Below are 19,250 nucleotides of genomic sequence, written 5' to 3'. Positions count from 1 at the left end.
CTATTTTTGCACTAAAAATATAACATCTGGATACAATTGATACTAGATGCTACAAAATTAAGCTCTTCATCCCCACACCATTGGCTAAGTAATTAATATAGTCACGATAACTAACTCTCCATAATATGAATTATGAAATTAGAAACTTTGGCTAAGAAAACTGCTATACATAGACAATGAGACGCATAAATTGTTTACTCCACGGTCGTGCCTAGTCTTTTAATATAGCTTTAATGGTTTCTTTTTCCTTCCCGAGCAATCAAGGATGATAAGATATCATGTATGCTATAAAAAAACTCTTAACTGCTTAATAAAATGTATGTGTTGCCCACTCTCGAAAAGAAATGGTCCATAGAGATAGATTGATGAGTACAACCCACCGAAGATGTTTTCGTGGAGCGTCCACACAAGAAAAAGGTAAAAAGGATATAGAAGACAAGAGTGAATCTATCATTTCACGTGTGGAATCGGCGAAAAAGAGCTTGCACGCAAGGAAAAGACGAAAATAAACACAAGACAATGGATTAACCGATCTTTTCACGTGAGTTGTAAATAAATAAATAAATAAATAAATTCAGCACAAAATTGTCCTGGATATTTCCTTGTCTAACTAACTAGATATTTCACTCTATAGCTGCAAATATCTAATAGCAGCATTTCGATAAAAGCATTAGTATCATCATCGTGAGGGTTACATATGTCTCGTTCTAGACGGGCGAGGGCAAACTCGTCATTCCCCCTCTCCTCCTTTTTTCTCCCCATTGCTTTTCCATTCTCAGAGGCACTCGTACCATTACCAAGTTGCTGAGTACTCTGCTGCAAAATTTCCTTCTTCCAACTCCCGGTAGTCGTAGTACCACAACCAACCTTAAGCCCCAACTCCACTTTCACCAACTCGAGAAACCTCGAAAAGCAAGCGACGAAGGCAAGATACGCCGCCCCCACCCACCGGCTCCGGCAGAGCCCACGGCGATGCAGCAGCAGATGCCCATGCAGGCGCCCGCCGCTGCGGCGGCGGCGCCACCGTCGGCCGGCATCACCACCGAGCAGATCCAGAAGGTGCGAGCTGCCCCGCCCCTTTCCCTTCCCTCTCCTTCTTGCTAGGGTTCGCCCGCGCCTGAGAAAGATGGATTTTTTTCAGGCTTCAGGGGGTTGGTTCGATCAAAGATTGGATCTTTGCGCGCCGTTGGTTAGGGAAATATTGGGCGCTCTTGTTCTTTTCCTGTTTTGGGGGTAATCGAAGATTCCTCGGCTTAGTGCTTCTGGTCAATCGGTGAGTAACAGTAGGTTGGTGGCGTGTTTTGGGTATTGGAGACGGGACAGCCACATGCGCGCAATCGAGGGTGGATTAGGCCAGCAGAATAGGATGAGCCCGAATGGGGAGTGGAGGGTAGCTAGCAGTTCAAAAGCTTTGGACTTTCTGTGAAGGTCTTGGGCTGGCCGTGCTGTCAATAGTGGGCATAAGTGTGCCTTGGGAGCTTAATGCATAGCGAAACTTCCTGGCCTAAGGCCCCGGTTATCTGGGGCTGAAGGTTCTGGTCCATGGATGTCAAGAAGGCGTCCTTGAAGGCCCTTTTTTGTGTGGTGCCATTCTCTGGCTGCCATACAACAGCCCCTGTGGTACTCTGCCACGCTGCGAGCTCATTGCTCATCTTGTTGGGTGATAGCACATCAGCCAATGCTTACCAGTTGGCTGTGCTATTTACAGACCATGGCTCTTTGCCATGGAATGGGGCTTCAATCTCTGTGGCCAGGGTATTTTATTTTTTGCGCAATGGCACTGCAATGTGCCATTCAGATATTGATTTTGAATTTTTGGCAAAGGCCAAATGTTCAGTGGCACCATAATGTGTCATTAAGATGCCAATTTTGAATATTTGGTAACGGCAAAATGTGCTGTAACAGCACTGGAATGTGCCATTGAAGTGTCAATTTTGGGGTTTTTTTTTTGGCAACGGCCAAATGAGCAATGGCACCATATGTGCTGTTCAAATATCAATTTTGAATTTTTGGCAAAGGCCAAGTGTGGCCACCGGCTAACCCTGTGCCATGCGGCAGAGATTTTCAGCCTGTGCTTCCTGTTGCCCTGTGGTTGGGCAGCTGACCAGCCCTGGGTCCTCTGCCTTGCAGCATGGCTTGCCTGCCTGCAGTCACTTTTACTAGGGAAATTGTTAAAACTCATCTGCATTGGGGGTTTGTCGAAATAACCTACGACTTCTGTTTTTCCTACACCTGTTCTCTTCCTGTGTGTCAAATTGCCCCTTAAGGATGCTGATCACATGGTATGCTGCTTGCGTGCATTCGAGCATGGTATGGTGGCTTGTAGTGTGACTTTCTACATCTTTGGGCTAATTCAATCTGACCTGGAACTCTTTTTCTGCATTCTTTAAGAGGGATACCAAAGCGCAAGTAGAGAGGGCAAACAATGGAGTGCTAGGTTAGATTAAATGGTACGGATATGCTAGAAGCCACACTAGAAGTGATCATGCCATGTTAGAAGCAACACAAGCAGCACGCCATGTGGTCAATGGCCTTTCGGGGGTAAAACACCAAGGTAGAGCTGCAGGTGTAGAATATGAAAACAGAAGTTCTAGGGATGTTTTGACGAATCCCCATTCACAGGTGGGCTTTTGCAATTTTCCATTTTTGCACGGTTGTCGGGCGATCATTGTTCAGCAATGCTCGTCTGTCAACCGTGCTTAATTATTTCTGAACGATAGTCCTGTGCCATGGAATGTAACTTGCTGGTATACGATCAGCTTTGACAGTCAGTCACCCTGCTCTATGATGACTTGGTGCCTAGCTGCAATATGATGGCAGTGTGGCTGCCAACTTGTGGCTGTCTGCCATATAGCAAAGGTAACTGCGGTTTAGTAACTGTGGTTGTCATTCCTCAGTCCTATTGTCTACTCCATGGTTGGGGCTAGTCACGTCACTGATATATAATGATCTGCATTGGTAGATGTGTGAGTCATGACTAATGGTTCTTTGAGGCTAAATTAGGTGCATCTCTGCTGTAACTGAATTATATGGATGGCATGCAAGTGATATGGCCTGCGGCATATAAAGTCATGAAATACATAGCTATCATAGATGTAGGTCACTTTCTTCTCGGGCTGCATTTATCTACTATTCCTCACAATCCAGTGCAACTCACTACCAAATGCTCAGCATTAAGATACAATTAAGCTTGGCTTGTAAGAAACCAACCATATCTGTATGGCAAAATGAATAAATCAAATGGCAAAACCTTTTTGTGAATGAAATCGCTTGCGTAATTCTTACACAGAAGGTAAATGTATTGCTTGATTTGCTTCATGATTATGCATAAGCCTAACACTATATTGCATGCCATCATTAACTTCATATAGTTACTAACACTAACTGAATTTGTCGTCTTTCACAGTATTTGGATGAAAATAAGCAGCTTATTTTGGCCATCCTGGAAAATCAGAACTTAGGAAAGTTGGCTGAATGTGCTCAGTAAGTATCTTCCTGAACAATATAACTAATTTTACTGCTGGAAATGCTTTTTGTTGGTTTTAATAGTCTCAAAATGATGAACCTTTAATTCATCTGTTGCTTATTTCATTCACTCACTAAAGTATGAAAAATCATGAGCATTAAGATGTGGATATCACCAGCAAAAGTTTTCCCTTATCCAAGCCATGTTTATGATCTTCATAAGTTGTACTCTCTTTTCTCTTATATTTAATGATGTAGGTTTGTTGAAAATGGTTTGCTTGTAAAAGTTATGAGCTTAGACAGTTTGACTGTAGAATTGTTCTGTAAATATAGTGCTGTAGGAATCATGGAGTTTGGAGTACAATACAATCTAACCTGCATAATAATTAGATCATATACGATGTTTTGGAGTATCTTTTAACAGCAGCATCATTTACAGTCATCTGGCGACATTGTGTTAACTCTCAGGATTAATGATTGCCCTGGTAGATGAGTGATTTGTGACCTATTCATAGATACTTGTAGCTTCTGAAGTGTTATCATCCTTGTGAAGTAAAAAATATTGCATTGCTTGGCTTTTCTATTGATGATCTATAATATATATTGTCTACACCAACTGATGATCCTACTGTGACTCTAATATTCTCATCATCAACGATAAAAATGCTTGAAATTTTAACAAGATGGATTAGTTCTATCAGAAATTCTGATCCATTTGTGAGGTTCCTCATTTTGCTGTACTAGTTTCACCCATCAATGATAAGGCTGTTTGAATAAGATTAACTGTAGGATGTTAGAAATTCTGAGTCATATTAGTTTCAGCTCTCAATTGAAAGGGATGCACGCGCATTTCTACTCCACACCTTCTGGATGCACTGAAACTTCAGAAGGATAATTCATGACTAAGAAAATCTTATTCCTGATCGATCTGCCTTTGTAAATGCCATCTTCTAAAACGTATCAATGGCAATGCATTCTGGATAACAGTATCTTCCATGCTCCTAACTTTCAGGTATCAAGCTCAGCTTCAGAAGAATCTCTTGTACCTGGCTGCGATTGCAGATGCCCAACCCCAACCACCACAGAACCCTGCAAGTCGCCCACAGGTTAGTAGCCCTGTTCAAGTTGGTGCTATTTCACAAGCTCCACTTGCAACATTACTTAAACTTCCATTTGTTTGCAAACAGATGATGCAACCTGGTATGGTGCCAGGTGCAGGGCATTACATGTCCCAAGTACCAATGTTTCCTCCAAGAACACCATTAACCCCGCAACAGATGCAAGAGCAGCAGCAGCAGCAGCTGCAACAGCAGCAAGCACAGGCTCTTGCTTTCCCCGGACAGATGGTCATGAGACCGGCTACCGTCAATGGCATGCAGCCTATGCAAACCGACCCTGCTGCCACTGCTGCCAGCCTACAGCAGTCAGCGCCTGTCCCTGCTGATGGGCGAGGAGGCAAGCAGGACACAACTGCTGGGGTGAGCACGGAGCCTTCTGGCACCGAGAGCCACAAGAGCACAACTGGAGCAGATCACGAGGCTGGTGGCGATGTGGCGGAGAAATCCTAAGTCGAGCAGCCTGGTAGGTGAATAATGCCTTGTATACTAGCAACGAAACGAAAGGACTCTTGAATGACAACTACTAGTCCTTACTGTGTGGTTTAGACATGTCATATCGATCCATGTATAACAAAGTTTAGATTGGTGATGATGATGTAATCTGTCCAAGATTGTTACTGCGTTCTTACATTGCTGTAGCCATCATTGAATAATTTTCACCAGCCTGTTGTCCTAGCGTATTTTATTATGTTTACCAGCTAATTTGGTGGTTTAGTTAAAGTGGCTTCAACATGTCTTTTTACGAGTTACTGTTTGTTACTGATGTTTGAACAGAAATTAATTGTGAGGATGCAACAGTTGTAATGCTGTCTCCATTTTTCAGAATATTTTTGTACGGTCGGCATGCGATGTAGATGATTTACATTAGCCACCAGTACAGATGAACATCCAACGGAAATTATATCCAGTAGCAAGGACGAACAAAGTTTTATCCTTGCAAGATCAGAGGAATTGTGCTGTACTCCATCGAACAAATCCATATTGTCTACCTTCATCGAACTAGCACTAGGATGTACTCAGGTAGAGATAGAACCATCAATACATAGATATGTTTTCTTTCTTGAAAGCGATATCCATGGACACCAGAATACAAAATGAAACTTGAAACAGCTTGTCATTTTCAGTACATTGCAACATTGGGCCAAGCACCTACAGGCTTAACGTGCCTTTGATAGCAGTGTATCATAACTCAGGGCGGATCCAATCACTCACATTCAGTAATCATGCCATTTCTGAGATAAATAACCATTGGTCTCTCCATATGATGATTACCGTCGTCGCTTTCTCCTTGTAACATCCTGTGGAAAGTTGAGAGGGGCTGGAAGCGTCATGAAAGTGGACTTGAAAGCACCTGCGGACACAGATTTGCATCCCAACTGGTCATAGTATGGTTTAAGCATCTGGCGGGTCATTTTCAGGTCCGCACATATATCTTTAGGATCGGATCTGAAGTCATCAGCAAAGAGTGTCAGGACCAAGATGTAGTTAATCAGAAGTTCATTTTTCTCCGATGACATGGAACTAGACCCTGGTTCTGTAAAAATCAGCAACAGGTTGCGATATACAGCCAGCGGGGTCCCTGGTCCATGGTTTGCCTTGTTTTCCTTTCTGTGCTTCCTGTGATGCTTGGACATGCAACCATTCCGTTCATATAAAGATAGGAGATGTTGGATGTAGGACAGTATCCAAGCAAGCCTCTCTTTATCTTGACCCTAACACAATGCAAGTCAAAAGATGATTCTTTTTTATCACGCTAACCAAGCGGAACAGATATATAAACACACACCTAGTGTTCAACGAAATTAAAAATGGCATAAGAGCAAACCATAAACTGTCACTGTCTAAAGAGGGGACCGACACAAGTAACGTGTCAACATTGCAGTAGTAACAGTGCCGGCTATAATGCTATCAGAATGTTATGCGAGTAAAAAGTTGTGCGTTACTGTCAAGAAACCCCGCTAAGGATCAATTATAAACTGTTGCAGGTTCCACAACAAGAAAAAAAAAACATGTCCTTCAAATGTCCACAGGAATGTCAGAGTCAATTAAAATGGTGTCTTCCCACAAGACTATAACTTCTTATCAAGAAAAAGGCTCGAGTTCCTCTTCACTTTCTTATCTAGTATAAAATAAATTTCCTTGTTCTAAACCTAAAACATTAGCAGGTGACAACTGAAAGTGGACAACTGGATGACGAGAAAAAGTATACCAAAAATGTAAATAATTACCTGAAGCTCCTGCAACTTCTGCACACGATTTGAGACAAAACTCGAGTAGCCTTTTGAAGAAATTTGTCCTGATTCAAAATGGTCCACAATTTCCAAAAGGTGCTGCCGCATATTCTTTGGAATAATCTCATCCAAAAGATATGCCTTTTCTGATGTATCTGCTGTAGGATCATAAGGTGGAATGTTCCGAACAATTACTGGTTCCTGGTTGTCATTGGTGTGGACGTTACTGGTTCCAAGGTCAATGTCCTCATAAGCAGAAGGATCATTCCTTTGTTCATTTAATGACCTCCACTTGTTATCCTGCAAGGAATATAGGCATTAACCACTGTGACATGATGAATACAGTGACCAGTGCAAAATGGAAATTATCATGGTTAAATCATTGGTTTAGATAACTAACAAAAATCTTTCCTTTCCACATGCAAACCAAACCAAGAATATATATTGACAGAAAAACTAACAGAAATCACACCAGTACAATGACAGTTATGTTGAGTTCTGGTTTAACAAAATTCTATTATGTGACTGTCTTAAATGCTATTCTATTATGTGACTGTCTCAAATGCTATCTTAAAAACCTAATTCACACGAAGAAGACAAACAAACTGGGGCACACAGAGGAAACTTTTGGTTGACACCACTGATCAATTCGGAAACATAGTCGCAAACAGCAGACTAGTAAAACTCGACACAAACATACCTTGTCCCTGTCTGTCTTGGTTCCATACATCATGGTAAGATCTTGAACCTTCAATTCATCATTTCCTGCAACTGAACCTGCTTCTGATGCCACCTCAGAGTGCTGCGAATGTGCTGGCTGCTGCACTTCAAGATGTGGCTCAAGCCTCAGAATCTGTTACAGAGTACAGATGTCCAGAACATCAATATCAGCAATGCCAACGTTATTTGTGCAAAAGTATTTCTTGTAGCTCTTTTAAAATGTATGGCATTGTTATGCTGAAAATGAAAACATCACAGCAAGAGCTTTCCTTCATTTTTTAAAATCAAAACAAGATAGCAGCTTTAGTGTTACTCTGCTAAAATCCTAACTACGTAGGCATTGTCCAGCACCAGTAGACCATCCAATTGCAATTTTCAATTGCACAATTAGACAAAAGGGAATCTTTAGTATTTACTTATAAACTAGAATTCCTCAATAAACAGCTAGCATTTAATTAAATCTATGTGACTATAGCCATTTCGTTTTGGCTATCAACAACAATTACAAGAAAGATCAAAATTTTGGTGCAATAAGACAAGACGCTCACCTTGTTGGCGGCTATGGGGACGACCCTGAGGGTACCGGAGGCCTTATCGAGGACTCCAAGTGCGTACTCACAGAGCTGCGGCGTGGCTGCCTCACCGGCATAGCTCCGGCCGACGAAGTCGGGGCCTCCGCCAGAGCTCCCGACCACGAGGTCGACCCAAGTGGGGTGCTTCTCGTGCCGGAAGAGCCGCGCGTTGGGGGCCGACTCGTCTTCCTCTGCGGCGACGGCGGCGGCGGCGAGGGGGTCGTAGCCGGTGGGGAAGTAAGCGACCGCGGGGGCGGGGGCGGCTGCGGTTCGGCCGCCTGTGAGGGAGGCATCGACGGTGACGTTGAGGGAGGCGTCGACGGCGGCCTTGGTGGAGGCGTCGGCGGCGGCCTCGGTGGAGGCGTCGCCGGCGGCCTCGGTGGAGGCGTCGCCGGCGGCCTCGGTGGAGGCGTCGCCGGCGGCCTCGGTGGAGGCGTCGGTGGAGGCCTCGGTGGCCTTGCGTTTCTTGGAGTGTTTCTTCTTGGCGGACGCGGAGGCGGTGGCGGGCGTGGCTGGGGTTTGGAGGTCCGCCTCTGGTGGCGGCTCTAGGGTTTTTGAGGAATTGGCCTCGCCGTCGGCGGCCTTGCGCTTCTTGGAACGCTTCTTGGTGGAGGCGGAGGCGGGGTCGGGCGTGGCCATGGCGGCGGCTCTAGGGTTCTAGAGCCAGTGACCAAAGGTCTCCCTGCTTAAAGAGGATTGGAACCTTTGCGCTTGGGTCCTTCACAAAGTTCGCATTTGCATTATACGAATATTTTCATATTAATCAATACTTGAACACGATAATACCAGAGAAAGATTTATCCCTACAATAGCAAAGGTTTTTTTTCCATAAAATTGCAGCTTAGCTCAATTGCATATCACAGTTGTATACTAGAAAATTCGCAAGCATACCACAAATCCACAATTTCCTGTTAAGTGCTCACAAAGCTTATGAGGTAATACTTGATGCACCTTTGTCAAAGCAACATGCTTATTGCCAGAAAGGTGTGTGAATTAAAATCGCATATGAACAGAGCTGACTTTCTATTGCATTATTAAACTGCTCCTGTACAGATTACATGGCACCACAATTACATCAAAGAAGGATGAAATGAAACTGCACGGGAAACAACACTCGATCAGATTCCTCCATTCAGTAAAGTATACACCTCTCAGTTACATGGAGGTTCAGTCCTACAACAACAGATGGGAGTCACAAGAAACAGCTACATTGCTTCTGCTGCCTCATCGGCGTGCAGATCGCTAGTCATCTATTATGATCCTATATATACAGTTTCGTTCTTGCAGGAGCTTATATCAGGAGCATCCACATCTAGCCAACTAACAATTGGCCTGCAGAAACAGGTGGCAAAATGCACCAAGCATGTTAGACACAAGCTCATGAACAAAGAAAAATAGAACTACTATTGCAAAATAGGTAAAATGAAATACCTCAGGGTGCTACCTTCACCATGATTTTCTCATCACCACTGCTGCGCATAATAAAATTAGCGCAGCGCTGTTGTGCAGACTGCACTTGTATCTCACAGATCAACATCAGGCAATGGCATTTTCCAGTAATTCCAGGTATTGTAGTCCTCCTGAATTGAATAAGAACTTTTCAGAATAAGAAGCACTAAAAGTAGTAACTAAAGTTGAACCACTGACAAATACTACATGGGAATGCTGACCTGCTCCGAAGATGACGATATTGGAGGGAACATTCCATGTACAAGAGCATGCAGGGACGTGTATGACTTTGTATCAACTCGCCGATTCACTGCAACTTCACCCTGCATCGAAGGAAAAATTCAACACGGATTCTCTAGATGCCATCTCCAGTGCAAAAATGCTCTCACTGGCTGAACTCCAGCACAATTATGCAGATAGAGATGCTAACAGGAGGGAGGGACAAGTGATTTTCCTGTCTTAGGCTGTTACCTTGGGGTTTATTATGAAGATCTTGCCCATAGGAATACCAACTTTGAGGTAACTAAGCTCATCTGTATCTCTATTTCCGAATCCAGCATAAAATGGGTTTGAGTCAGGAGGAAATAAATCTTTGATAGCCTGTAAATGATAGAGAAAATCATGAATAGAACATCAAAGAAGCCAAGCTATTCTTCCCTTCTTGTGCGCGCTAGGCTGCTAGGGAGTACTCACCTCTAGGCATGAAATCTTGAATTCATGAGGAGCTCTTCTGATGACTACAAACCAATGCCAACAAAATATCAGGATCACTCAAAACTTATAGCTAATATAAAGGAGTCAATAGAGATACTTTTTATGTCAATATGATTGTACTATGAGAACTTAATCATAGACCTGGTATCCAACAATGGTTGAGGGGGTCCAAAAAGGTTATTGAGATACAACTGGTTTGGAAAAAGCTACCGCGCACACCAAGTTTAGTAAAAGGTTGTACCCCAAGATTACTCATGTGGACCCAGATTAATAAATAGAGGTAGTGAATGCAATTTTTTTCTCTCTCATTGGCAATTAACTGAGTAGAAAATAGTGAGAATATGTCAGGATGTGCTCACCTTCTCTGTAAAGTGAAGGAAAGAGACCATCTGGAGATATGACAACGGGGCCATCAGGAAGTGCTTTTCCATCCTGAAATCCAAATTCACATGTGGGAATAAGATAGATGAGCACCACGTTCTATTTATTAGTTTCACTGTCGTGTCTTTGTGAATGTGCAAGCATGATCAGACCTGTGATTTTGTTACCTAATGGGCATACACTAAATTCATGATCACCACAAACAGATTATGAAAGTATAGGATTGACTAGGACTGAATTTCAATGTACCTGCTTTAAGTTGAAAAGAAACTGCCTTGTAATGTGGGCTTGTGAAATAGCACGTGCGCTTAGAAATAGAAGCTGATATCCATTTTCCTGCGGATGCAACAAGAACAAGATAACAATAACAAACCAAATCAACAAACATTCTAGACCCAGTTACGCGCGTAAGTTCACAAACATTAGAAAGAATCAATCAATTGCTATGGCAGGATTAGATCTATAAGTGAAATTGAAATTATGCCTATTTTGTTACAAGCATGAGCAGCATGAATACCTTTATTGCAGAAAACAAATGAGCGACTCCATTTTGAGACCAATCAACACCAACCAGTGGCATGAACTGGCCAAGAACATCAGACCTACAATCACATGGAAAAAATGTGGACAATTGTAAGAATTGAATATACTGCATTTGTAGGTGGTAAGGATCAGATAGCTCCTATATTTTATAATGACTATAAACTGCATTAGTTGCATGAAATTCACTATCTCCCTTTTTTCCCTCCATCTTTGAAGTGGACAATATTATCCAATAAAGAGAAAGCTGGAATAACAGCTACTCCTGGCAATCAGGTATCCAAATCATAGTATTTATATTAAACATAAAAACATAGGCTTCACTGCTCCAGTTTTGTGACTTACTTGGTGATAGTTCCATCCACATCTGATATGACAATGCGTGTATTCCATTTCCATAAATATATGTGACAATCAACCTGTTTATGAAAGGATAGGAAGATGTGAAATGCAACTTAATGGAACTTAAAAACAATTTAAGTAAAACTAACCTGCTGTTTCCCAACAATTGCAGTTGAGAAGGTAAATGTAACCACATTCCTGCCCTCTCTGAGATCAAGAGATGCGAGCTCCTCAGACGTTGGAGTGAGTGATCGCACCTTCCTCTCGATCCTCTTTGCCCTGGATTTATTCCTTTCTCTATCTGATTCACTAAACGGTGTGGATTCTTTAACAGGAGTGGATATGGAAGTCTCAACAGTGCTTTCACAAACTGGCTGGACAGCACTAATAGTCCTTGTTCGTCTGAAACTAAACGGCCAGATTCTCCAGCTGCCACCTGGTGCTGCAATTGTCTCAATTTGCTCGACCTTTATCATGCCTTTGGGTTCAAAAACTTGTTCCTCGCTGAAAGAAATCAAACCGAGCACTATAGGCGCAGCTGCATCCCAGGGAAAATAGCGTCCAGCAATCCTAACAACTAGCTTGTTGTTTCTCATTAGTGACTGCTTCATGGTATGGAACTTCTCTAAGGTCACCTTCTCAGAATCAAATGCACTGCGGGCGGCATCCTCCCCCATGCCTTCAGATAACAGGTGCCTGCATAATGATAATTCTGCAAAAATGGCACAGATAGAGATTGTCATTGCTGCCAAGTTACTTCAGTAATATTAAGACACTGAAGGAAATCACAGAAACTGCTACAACAAAAAAAACTAAACAGTCTTTATCAAAGTTCACTGTTCACTTGTTCCAACTAAATTATTGGGAAATTTTCGAACAAAAGAATCACATTCACTCTGCAAGATAAAGATAATTACAACTAGTAGTGTTAAAAAGAAGTAGAAATGCTAGTCCTAGCAAAAAGAAAAAACTCACCCGCAAAAGGGACGAACGGATCAATTTTCAGGTTGTCAGCATGCTTGTCATCAGGTACTACATTGCTGGTAACCTCAGGTGGGCTGGAATTTTCTTCTGAATCACCAGTAACTTCTGATTTCTGCTCAAGAAAAGAAGAATCCGTACTCTTGACTGGGTCAACCCCATTATTTTCAGCATTTGGTTGTAGTGAGCGGCTTAGCTGAAAACTATCAGACCTTTCAAGATCATGTATGTGAGAACGGAGATTTGGTAGAGATTTAGCCTCCATTGTATTATCTTCTGACTGCAGATTGCATGTAGGAATAGAAACAGGGCTAGTCACAGGCCTTAATGAATCAGAGCAGTTTTCCAATACATTTGCAAGATCTAAATCACCTTCTTCCTGTTTTTCTGTGTCACAATCAGATTCTTCATGTTCTCCTTCACCTGCTGTTTTGTCAGCCACTATGTCATCCATGGCCTTTCTATCAGCAAAATTTTCAGTATCACTAAACTGAAACTGAATTTCTTCTGTATACTCAGAGAATGATACTCTTGCTTCTGCTTCTTCCTCAGGCTCAGCTGTAGCCTCAAGGACAAACCCAACTTCATCTCCACTCACAGAACTGGATCTTCCTGTTTCACCTTCTGTTTTTATGCTTTGCACTTCACCATAGACCAAATTGGAAGACCCAGTAGCAGTTGGTGAACCCTCCTCTACTTCTATTTTATTAGGAAAATTAGCCGACTGAGCAATGAATTCTGTGGATCCATCTCCTATTGTTGACGTCAGAGTAACAGAAACATCAGGCTCTCTGTTGCATGCTTTATTTTCCACAATTAAGTTTTCTGTTACATCTTCAGGATCATTGACCAAACTGGAAGACCCGGTAACAGTTTGCGAACCCTCTATTTCCATTTTATTAGGAAAATTAGCTGACTGAGCAATACATTCTGTGGGTTCATCTCCTATTGTTGAGGTCAGAGTAACGGAAACACAAGGCTCTCTGTTGCACGCTTTATTTTCCTCGATTAAGCTCTTAGCTACATCTTCAGGATCATTGACCAAACTGGAAGACCCAGTAGCAGTTGGTGAACTCTCTACTTCTATTTTATTAGGAAAATTAGCTGACTGAGCATTGCATTCTGTGGATTCATCACCTATTATTGAGGTCTGAGTAACAGAAACATCAAGCTCTCTGTTGCATGCTTGATTTTCCACGATTACGTTATTTGTGACATCTTCAGGATCATAGTCAGGCACATAAGTTGATGTCTCTACAACACTAGAAGAAGCATCAGGACAAACCACATCATGCTGACAAGCGAAATCATGAACCGCATCGGTATGTGAAAGTGAAACACTGTCCACAGAAATATCCATATCTGGACCATTACCTTGCAAGGTTTGGGGAGCTGGATCTTCTAAGATAAAAGCTCCATGTTCTTCAACAACCACTTCAATCACGTCTTTTTTGTTGCTGGAAGCACCACTGCATGCTGATAACCTTTCCTCAGAAAATACCTGTTCTTGACTCCCATCAGAGACTCCGGAATGCTCCTCGCGTTGTATGCTGTCAGCCAGTGAGATATCTGATGCATCACGAACTTTGTCATCTGAAATATTGGACACAGCATATGAGCTCTCCAGAGTTTCAGAACTGCTGAAAATGACCATTTTCTCTTGAACTGCATCTTGTGAAATCTCCACAGTTTCAGAACTGCTGAGAATGACTACTTTCTCTTGAACTGGATCTTGCGCAGAAGGGATCAATGTAACCTCATGCTTTTCGTCTGTGGTTGCATAAGCTGGTGAATTGGCACCTGTCAAATTTTGGTTGGCTCCATATGAATCTACAGTAACAAACTGAGAAACCACCTCACTCTTACCACTTGTAGTGTCTGTCTCAACAGTATGGATTTCAAAAATGCCATTGGAAAAGGCCTCCTTTTTATGTATTTCCCTTCCTGCAACATCTTCCAAATTATGGGGCAACTTATCTTGAGTATCGACAGATTCATGTATACTTTTATCTGTTCCCAGATCATTTGACAAAGATTCTGATCCTGGTTGATGCACAGTTGAGATGATCCTATCAGTGAAGTCACTAGTCTCACGTGTGTGTATCTCAACAACCTCTTCCTTCACACTAGTGGTTTGTAAACACTGATCAGTTTCATCTGCTGAACTGTTTGTTCCTCCACGAGGACTACAAGAATTGCAGTTAGAGTCGGTCTCTTTCCCATGATCCAAGCTATGTTCTGGCAATAGAGTCTTTGAGGTTTCCATCTGATTACTGCTGCTAGCTTCTGCCAACTTGCTCTTGGAAGATTCATCATTAGAACCATGAGATTTCGAACTACGTGGGAGATTTGTCGACCACTTTGTATCTAGGAGTTCGGCAGCAATCTCTGCTCGCTCTAATGAGCTCACTCTATCCACAGCATGCGCATTGTTCTTAACTGTTTTCCGGCCAAACATCCGTTCAAGTATGGTGGTCCGCCTTGAGGTTGTCCTTGCGAGCATCTTGCCCTCCCCAACATCAGCCTCCATCGTTGAGCTATCACACGAAGTGCTCTTCGACTTCCTCAGCTGAGCTTCCTGGATCGGTGCCTCCCGCTCATCTCCCGACGATGCGGGTGATACAACAAACTCTCCTTCCTCACCATTCGGATCCGCGTTCCTGAGGAAGTAAGCCTCGCCATTGCTGTCCAAGTACATGTGGAACCCAGCTTCGACGCCATTGACGGAGATGTTGACGACCTTCTCCCTCGACTTGAGAACCCCCTGGAACTTGCCGAACCGCACGTACCACGGCGAGCTCTTGAAGCTGCCGTCCTGCTGCTGCACGACGACGATATCGACCGCGCCGCCGAACGGGTGGAATGGGCCGGAGACGGTGTACACGCTGCGGGAGATGAGGCTGCCGACCTTCCCCACGGCGTACATCTTGCCTCCCACCGCCGACGACGAGCTCCCGGACAGCACAGACCATCAAACCGTGGAATCCTTCAACCTCGAGCAAGGGCATCACAGGCGTCCACAGCCACCATATCAGGGGAAAAAAAACAATCCTTTCACCACAACCAGGCACGATTCAAAGCGGCCATGACAGCCATCCCATTTTGCAACAAAAATGCAATTCCTATCCCTTTCAATCACAATCAGACCGAATTGACGAAATCTAGTGACGCTCAAATCCCAAAGTAGCAAAATCCTCCACAGAATTGGATCCTTACCACAAAATCCTTCTAAAAATCCGCCCTTTACGCCAATCAAGCACGCGATTGGCGCGGTTGGAACCACCGGGGCGGGATCAGGAACCGCCCGCTACCACCAACCAGAGCTGCCCCCAATCCTCCGCCTAATGCGACGAACACAGCAGACTAAACAGATCAACCCAGGGAAATCCGGACCCAATGAAGAAGAAAGCAAGTAACCGAATCCAACACGGAGTAAGGATCCCTATGTGACCCGTACAAGAACCGGGAAAGCGAGGAGGCCCGCCGGATGCAGCTCTCTCGGATTTGCGAATCGGGGGTGATTGGGTGGAGGGGAATGGTTGATTGGAAGGAGCTCGTGGAGCATATTCCGGGATCGAAGAATGCCGGGGAAGGGATAATTCCACCCCTCACCGGCATAGAAGTAGTTCTCCTGATGACGATGCCACTGGATTTGTTTACTCCCCTGGAATTGGCATTTTTTTTATTTTCTTGGCACCTCCCTCCCCTGGAAAAGGTAAAAAGGGAGCATATATGTGACGTATTATCTCACTCGGTGTTGATTTTTTTACTGTAGCAATGTCATTTCGCGCTGCTAGTCCTAGGCTGACAGGATAGATCTTCGTTGCAAAAAAAAAAAGTGAAATTTAGTAGCTTTATATACTTCTAAAGATTGGAAGTTACATTTTGACTATTTGTTGTTTAGGATGGTTTATTCAATGAAGTTGAAGTCTTTGCTCTCTTGTTTAACCTTTGCTTCCCGAGGCAGTTCATGACGTCCTGTTATCACACAAGTTTACTCCTGATTCCTTCCTCGTCTATCATCTCTCTTTCTCACTGGCCTTTGTTTTTCTTTTAAACGAATCTCTCCTACATTTGTTTACGTATTTTGTATTTCCTAGCTAAATAAATCCTTGTGCGTTCCATATCTACCGCACTGAAACGAGGCAAGTCCATAAATAAAACATGAAAAAAAAACGAATGAGATAACCGAACATATCCAAATTTTGCCCTCGTGCGTGTCAACTGTTGCTGATCTACGATCTACGTAAGAGATAATCATAACAATTCAGATTAAAGAACCATAAAATAATTGATCCACAAGAAATTAGGATAACTAATGGACCTTCAGCCTGAAAGTTCATTAGTGTGCTCTATAAATATAAGAGGTGGGACTAGGGGGCGCACTTATCCACCACACTGCAACCCTAGCCGCCACTTCCTCTCGGCCTGAGCTCGAGATCCTTGCCACGCGCGCGGTGCTAGCACAACAGTGCACGGCATTCTTCCCCCGTACATGTGGACTCCGGGAAGCGCCGCTGTTGTGCTGATCGGCTACGGCGATGCGAGGCTGCTGCTGGCATGAGGATGTGGAGATCGGTTCGTGGGACGAAATCAACTACTTCATCCATAACAATGCGCGACTACGTTGAACCGGTTCTGTTCCAACTCTTCTTCCGCTACGTTGTGTGTCTAGTGGTACCGTGACTTCTTTATTGATAAATTTCCTGAGTGATGCGCTGGACCCGTTTTACTTTCGTCAACATAGCAGCTGGCAGTAACTGAACCAGAACATGGCCGTTTTTGGAAAATTCACCCAACGGTGCCACGGTCCCACAGCTATTAGAAGAGAAGGAAAAAAAATGGAACAAAAACAAAAAAAAAGTTAGCACTTGAAGACAAAAGGAAACCTAGGAGATAAGCTGACGCTGCAAACATTTGTAAACAAACGTGTATGCAGAGTGTATGACGTCAATGAAATACGGCTCCATCCGTCCGTCACTTTACAAACCGCCACTCATCGTCATGGGCCCACAGCTACGTAGGCTCTAGCTAAAACGGCAACTGCACCTTGCCCTGGCTAGATCCGGTGGACTGGAGATATTTGATACTTAGGTGCTAAACTTTAGCACACCTAAACTTTAGCAGGGTCACATCAGATATTCGGATACTAATTAGGAGGACTAAACATGAGCTACTTATAAAAATAATTGCAGAACCCATATGCTAATTCGCGAGACGAATCTATTAAGCCTAATTAATCCATCATTAGCAAATGGTTACTGTAGCACCACATTATCAAATCATGGACTAATTAAGCTTAATAAATTCGTCACGCGAATTAGACTCCATCTGTGCAATTAGTTTTATAATTAGCCTATGTTTAATACTCCTAATTAGCATCCAAACATTCGATGTGACAAGTGCTAAACTTTAGCACGGGGTATCCAAACACCCCCTAGATGTAGAACCTTGCAAGTTTTAATCTAGAGGTTCTAGAAAAACTCAAAACAATTTCGAAAAAATATAGAAAAACTCAAAACAAAGGCATACAAAGGCATGAAAAGGGTGTTATGGGCTTATGGCTCATCCGAGGTACAAATTGATGAGACATTTTCTGGAAATGAGATGAGGGAGAAATTATATAAAAAGCGACTATTTGCCTTCTTAAAAACCAACTCAATATCTTATTGATTTTCTTTTTTTTTAACAAACCGACAGGAGAGCTACCTTTATATTAAAAAGGAGAAAGCCTAGACAAACGAGTTACGAATGAAAGAAACTATACATATCTTATTGATTTTCATTTTAGGTATTCGTGGATTGGTCGCATCTTTCATTTAATTTCGAACATACGAGGATTCCACATTTATAATTGTTATTATACTAATCTCGGAGGCACATGACGTTAGTTGAGGCAGTAGAATGAAAAGAAATATCATATATGCGTTCCATTGGATTGACATCATGCATGCATGTATCTTGGAGTTATTTCTTTGCCTTTCTTAAAACCTTTGCTTCTCAGGATGGAGCTCTTCGTGGCATCATTCGGGCATCACTACCATTGCATGAGCATATTCCTTTTCACTCCTCCATCTTCTTTTTGGCCCCTTTTTTCCGTAACTTAAATTTTCCCATTATAAGGAAATATTCCCACACGTCGTATCATCAAACAAAGTGAGATGATACTTTGAAAAAAAACTCCTATGAATTTAATCTTGCCATTCTTTCTAAGAATTACCCACTAACAAATAAGTTGTACGCTCATCACATTCAATCAGTTATCTTGGCTTTCTCAACGACAAAAAAAGAAAGAAGAGTTGATTATTTTTTCAAATCACATACACGCATGCTTACTCATCCCTACGACACACAATCCTACTTTTATGAGCACTTTCAAAAGATTGAGCTGACAAATCTTCGCTCGCCGTACCTGCCTACTAACAGCAAGTGATGCTGATAGAAACACGTTCAACGTGCAGTACAGTACCTGACGCATCTCAAAAGAAGAAAGAACCAGGCGTGCGACTTCAGGGAAGAATCCCCGAAAAGACTAGAGACAGTGACCATAGCCAAAAACCATCGAAGACGTGATGTGAAAGAACTGGAAGCACGGTAGCTGGGAATCGTGACCATCGGTCAAGCACGAGCAGTGCTGCCCTGAACAGTTGTTGGAAATTCTCATCACGGAGCCATGAGAGCTGTGCTAGTTTCTTTCTCGAAGAAAAATATACAATTTTCTAGCGAGGACGGTGACC

General features: G+C 42.9%; 3 protein-coding genes across 4 annotated transcripts; 1 reads left to right on the top strand and 2 right to left on the bottom strand.

The window, feature by feature from the left end:
* Window positions 1-795: 795 nt before the first annotated feature.
* Window positions 796-5,325, top strand: LOC101760502 (GRF1-interacting factor 3). The gene is made up of 4 exons (XM_004979663.3): window positions 796-1,059; window positions 3,407-3,483; window positions 4,478-4,571; window positions 4,653-5,325. The coding sequence occupies exons 1-4, from the start codon at window positions 973-975 to the stop codon at window positions 5,031-5,033; spliced, it is 639 nt and encodes a 212-aa protein (XP_004979720.1). The 5' UTR covers window positions 796-972; the 3' UTR covers window positions 5,034-5,325.
* Window positions 5,326-5,496: 171 nt separating this feature from the next.
* Window positions 5,497-8,775, bottom strand: LOC101760096. The gene is made up of 4 exons (XM_004979661.3): window positions 8,083-8,775; window positions 7,515-7,667; window positions 6,812-7,114; window positions 5,497-6,295 (listed from the first exon to the last, which is right to left on the bottom strand). The coding sequence occupies exons 1-4, from the start codon at window positions 8,743-8,745 to the stop codon at window positions 5,852-5,854; spliced, it is 1,563 nt and encodes a 520-aa protein (XP_004979718.1). The 5' UTR covers window positions 8,746-8,775; the 3' UTR covers window positions 5,497-5,851.
* Window positions 8,776-9,095: 320 nt separating this feature from the next.
* Window positions 9,096-16,191, bottom strand: LOC101759690 (phosphatidate phosphatase PAH2). Of its 2 annotated transcripts, none has more exons than XM_004979660.3 (11): window positions 12,508-16,191; window positions 11,682-12,244; window positions 11,536-11,609; window positions 11,168-11,252; window positions 10,900-10,986; window positions 10,629-10,701; window positions 10,249-10,292; window positions 10,027-10,155; window positions 9,777-9,878; window positions 9,538-9,686; window positions 9,096-9,438 (listed from the first exon to the last, which is right to left on the bottom strand). In XM_004979660.3, exons 1-10 carry the CDS (start codon window positions 15,437-15,439, stop codon window positions 9,630-9,632), a joined length of 4,146 nt encoding a protein of 1,381 aa, XP_004979717.1. In that variant the 5' UTR covers window positions 15,440-16,191; the 3' UTR covers window positions 9,096-9,438; window positions 9,538-9,629. The 2 variants fall into 2 exon arrangements, with proteins under 2 accessions (XP_004979717.1, XP_022684777.1); XM_022829042.1 differs by having other exon boundaries at window positions 9,551-9,686.
* Window positions 16,192-19,250: the final 3,059 nt, after the last annotated feature.

The sequence above is a fragment of the Setaria italica genome, chromosome VIII, assembly GCF_000263155.2.
Source record: "Setaria italica strain Yugu1 chromosome VIII, Setaria_italica_v2.0, whole genome shotgun sequence".
NCBI lineage: Eukaryota > Viridiplantae > Streptophyta > Magnoliopsida > Poales > Poaceae > Setaria > Setaria italica.
Note: the sequence above shows the minus strand (reverse complement) of the source record. Positions and strands in the feature narration are given on the sequence as shown.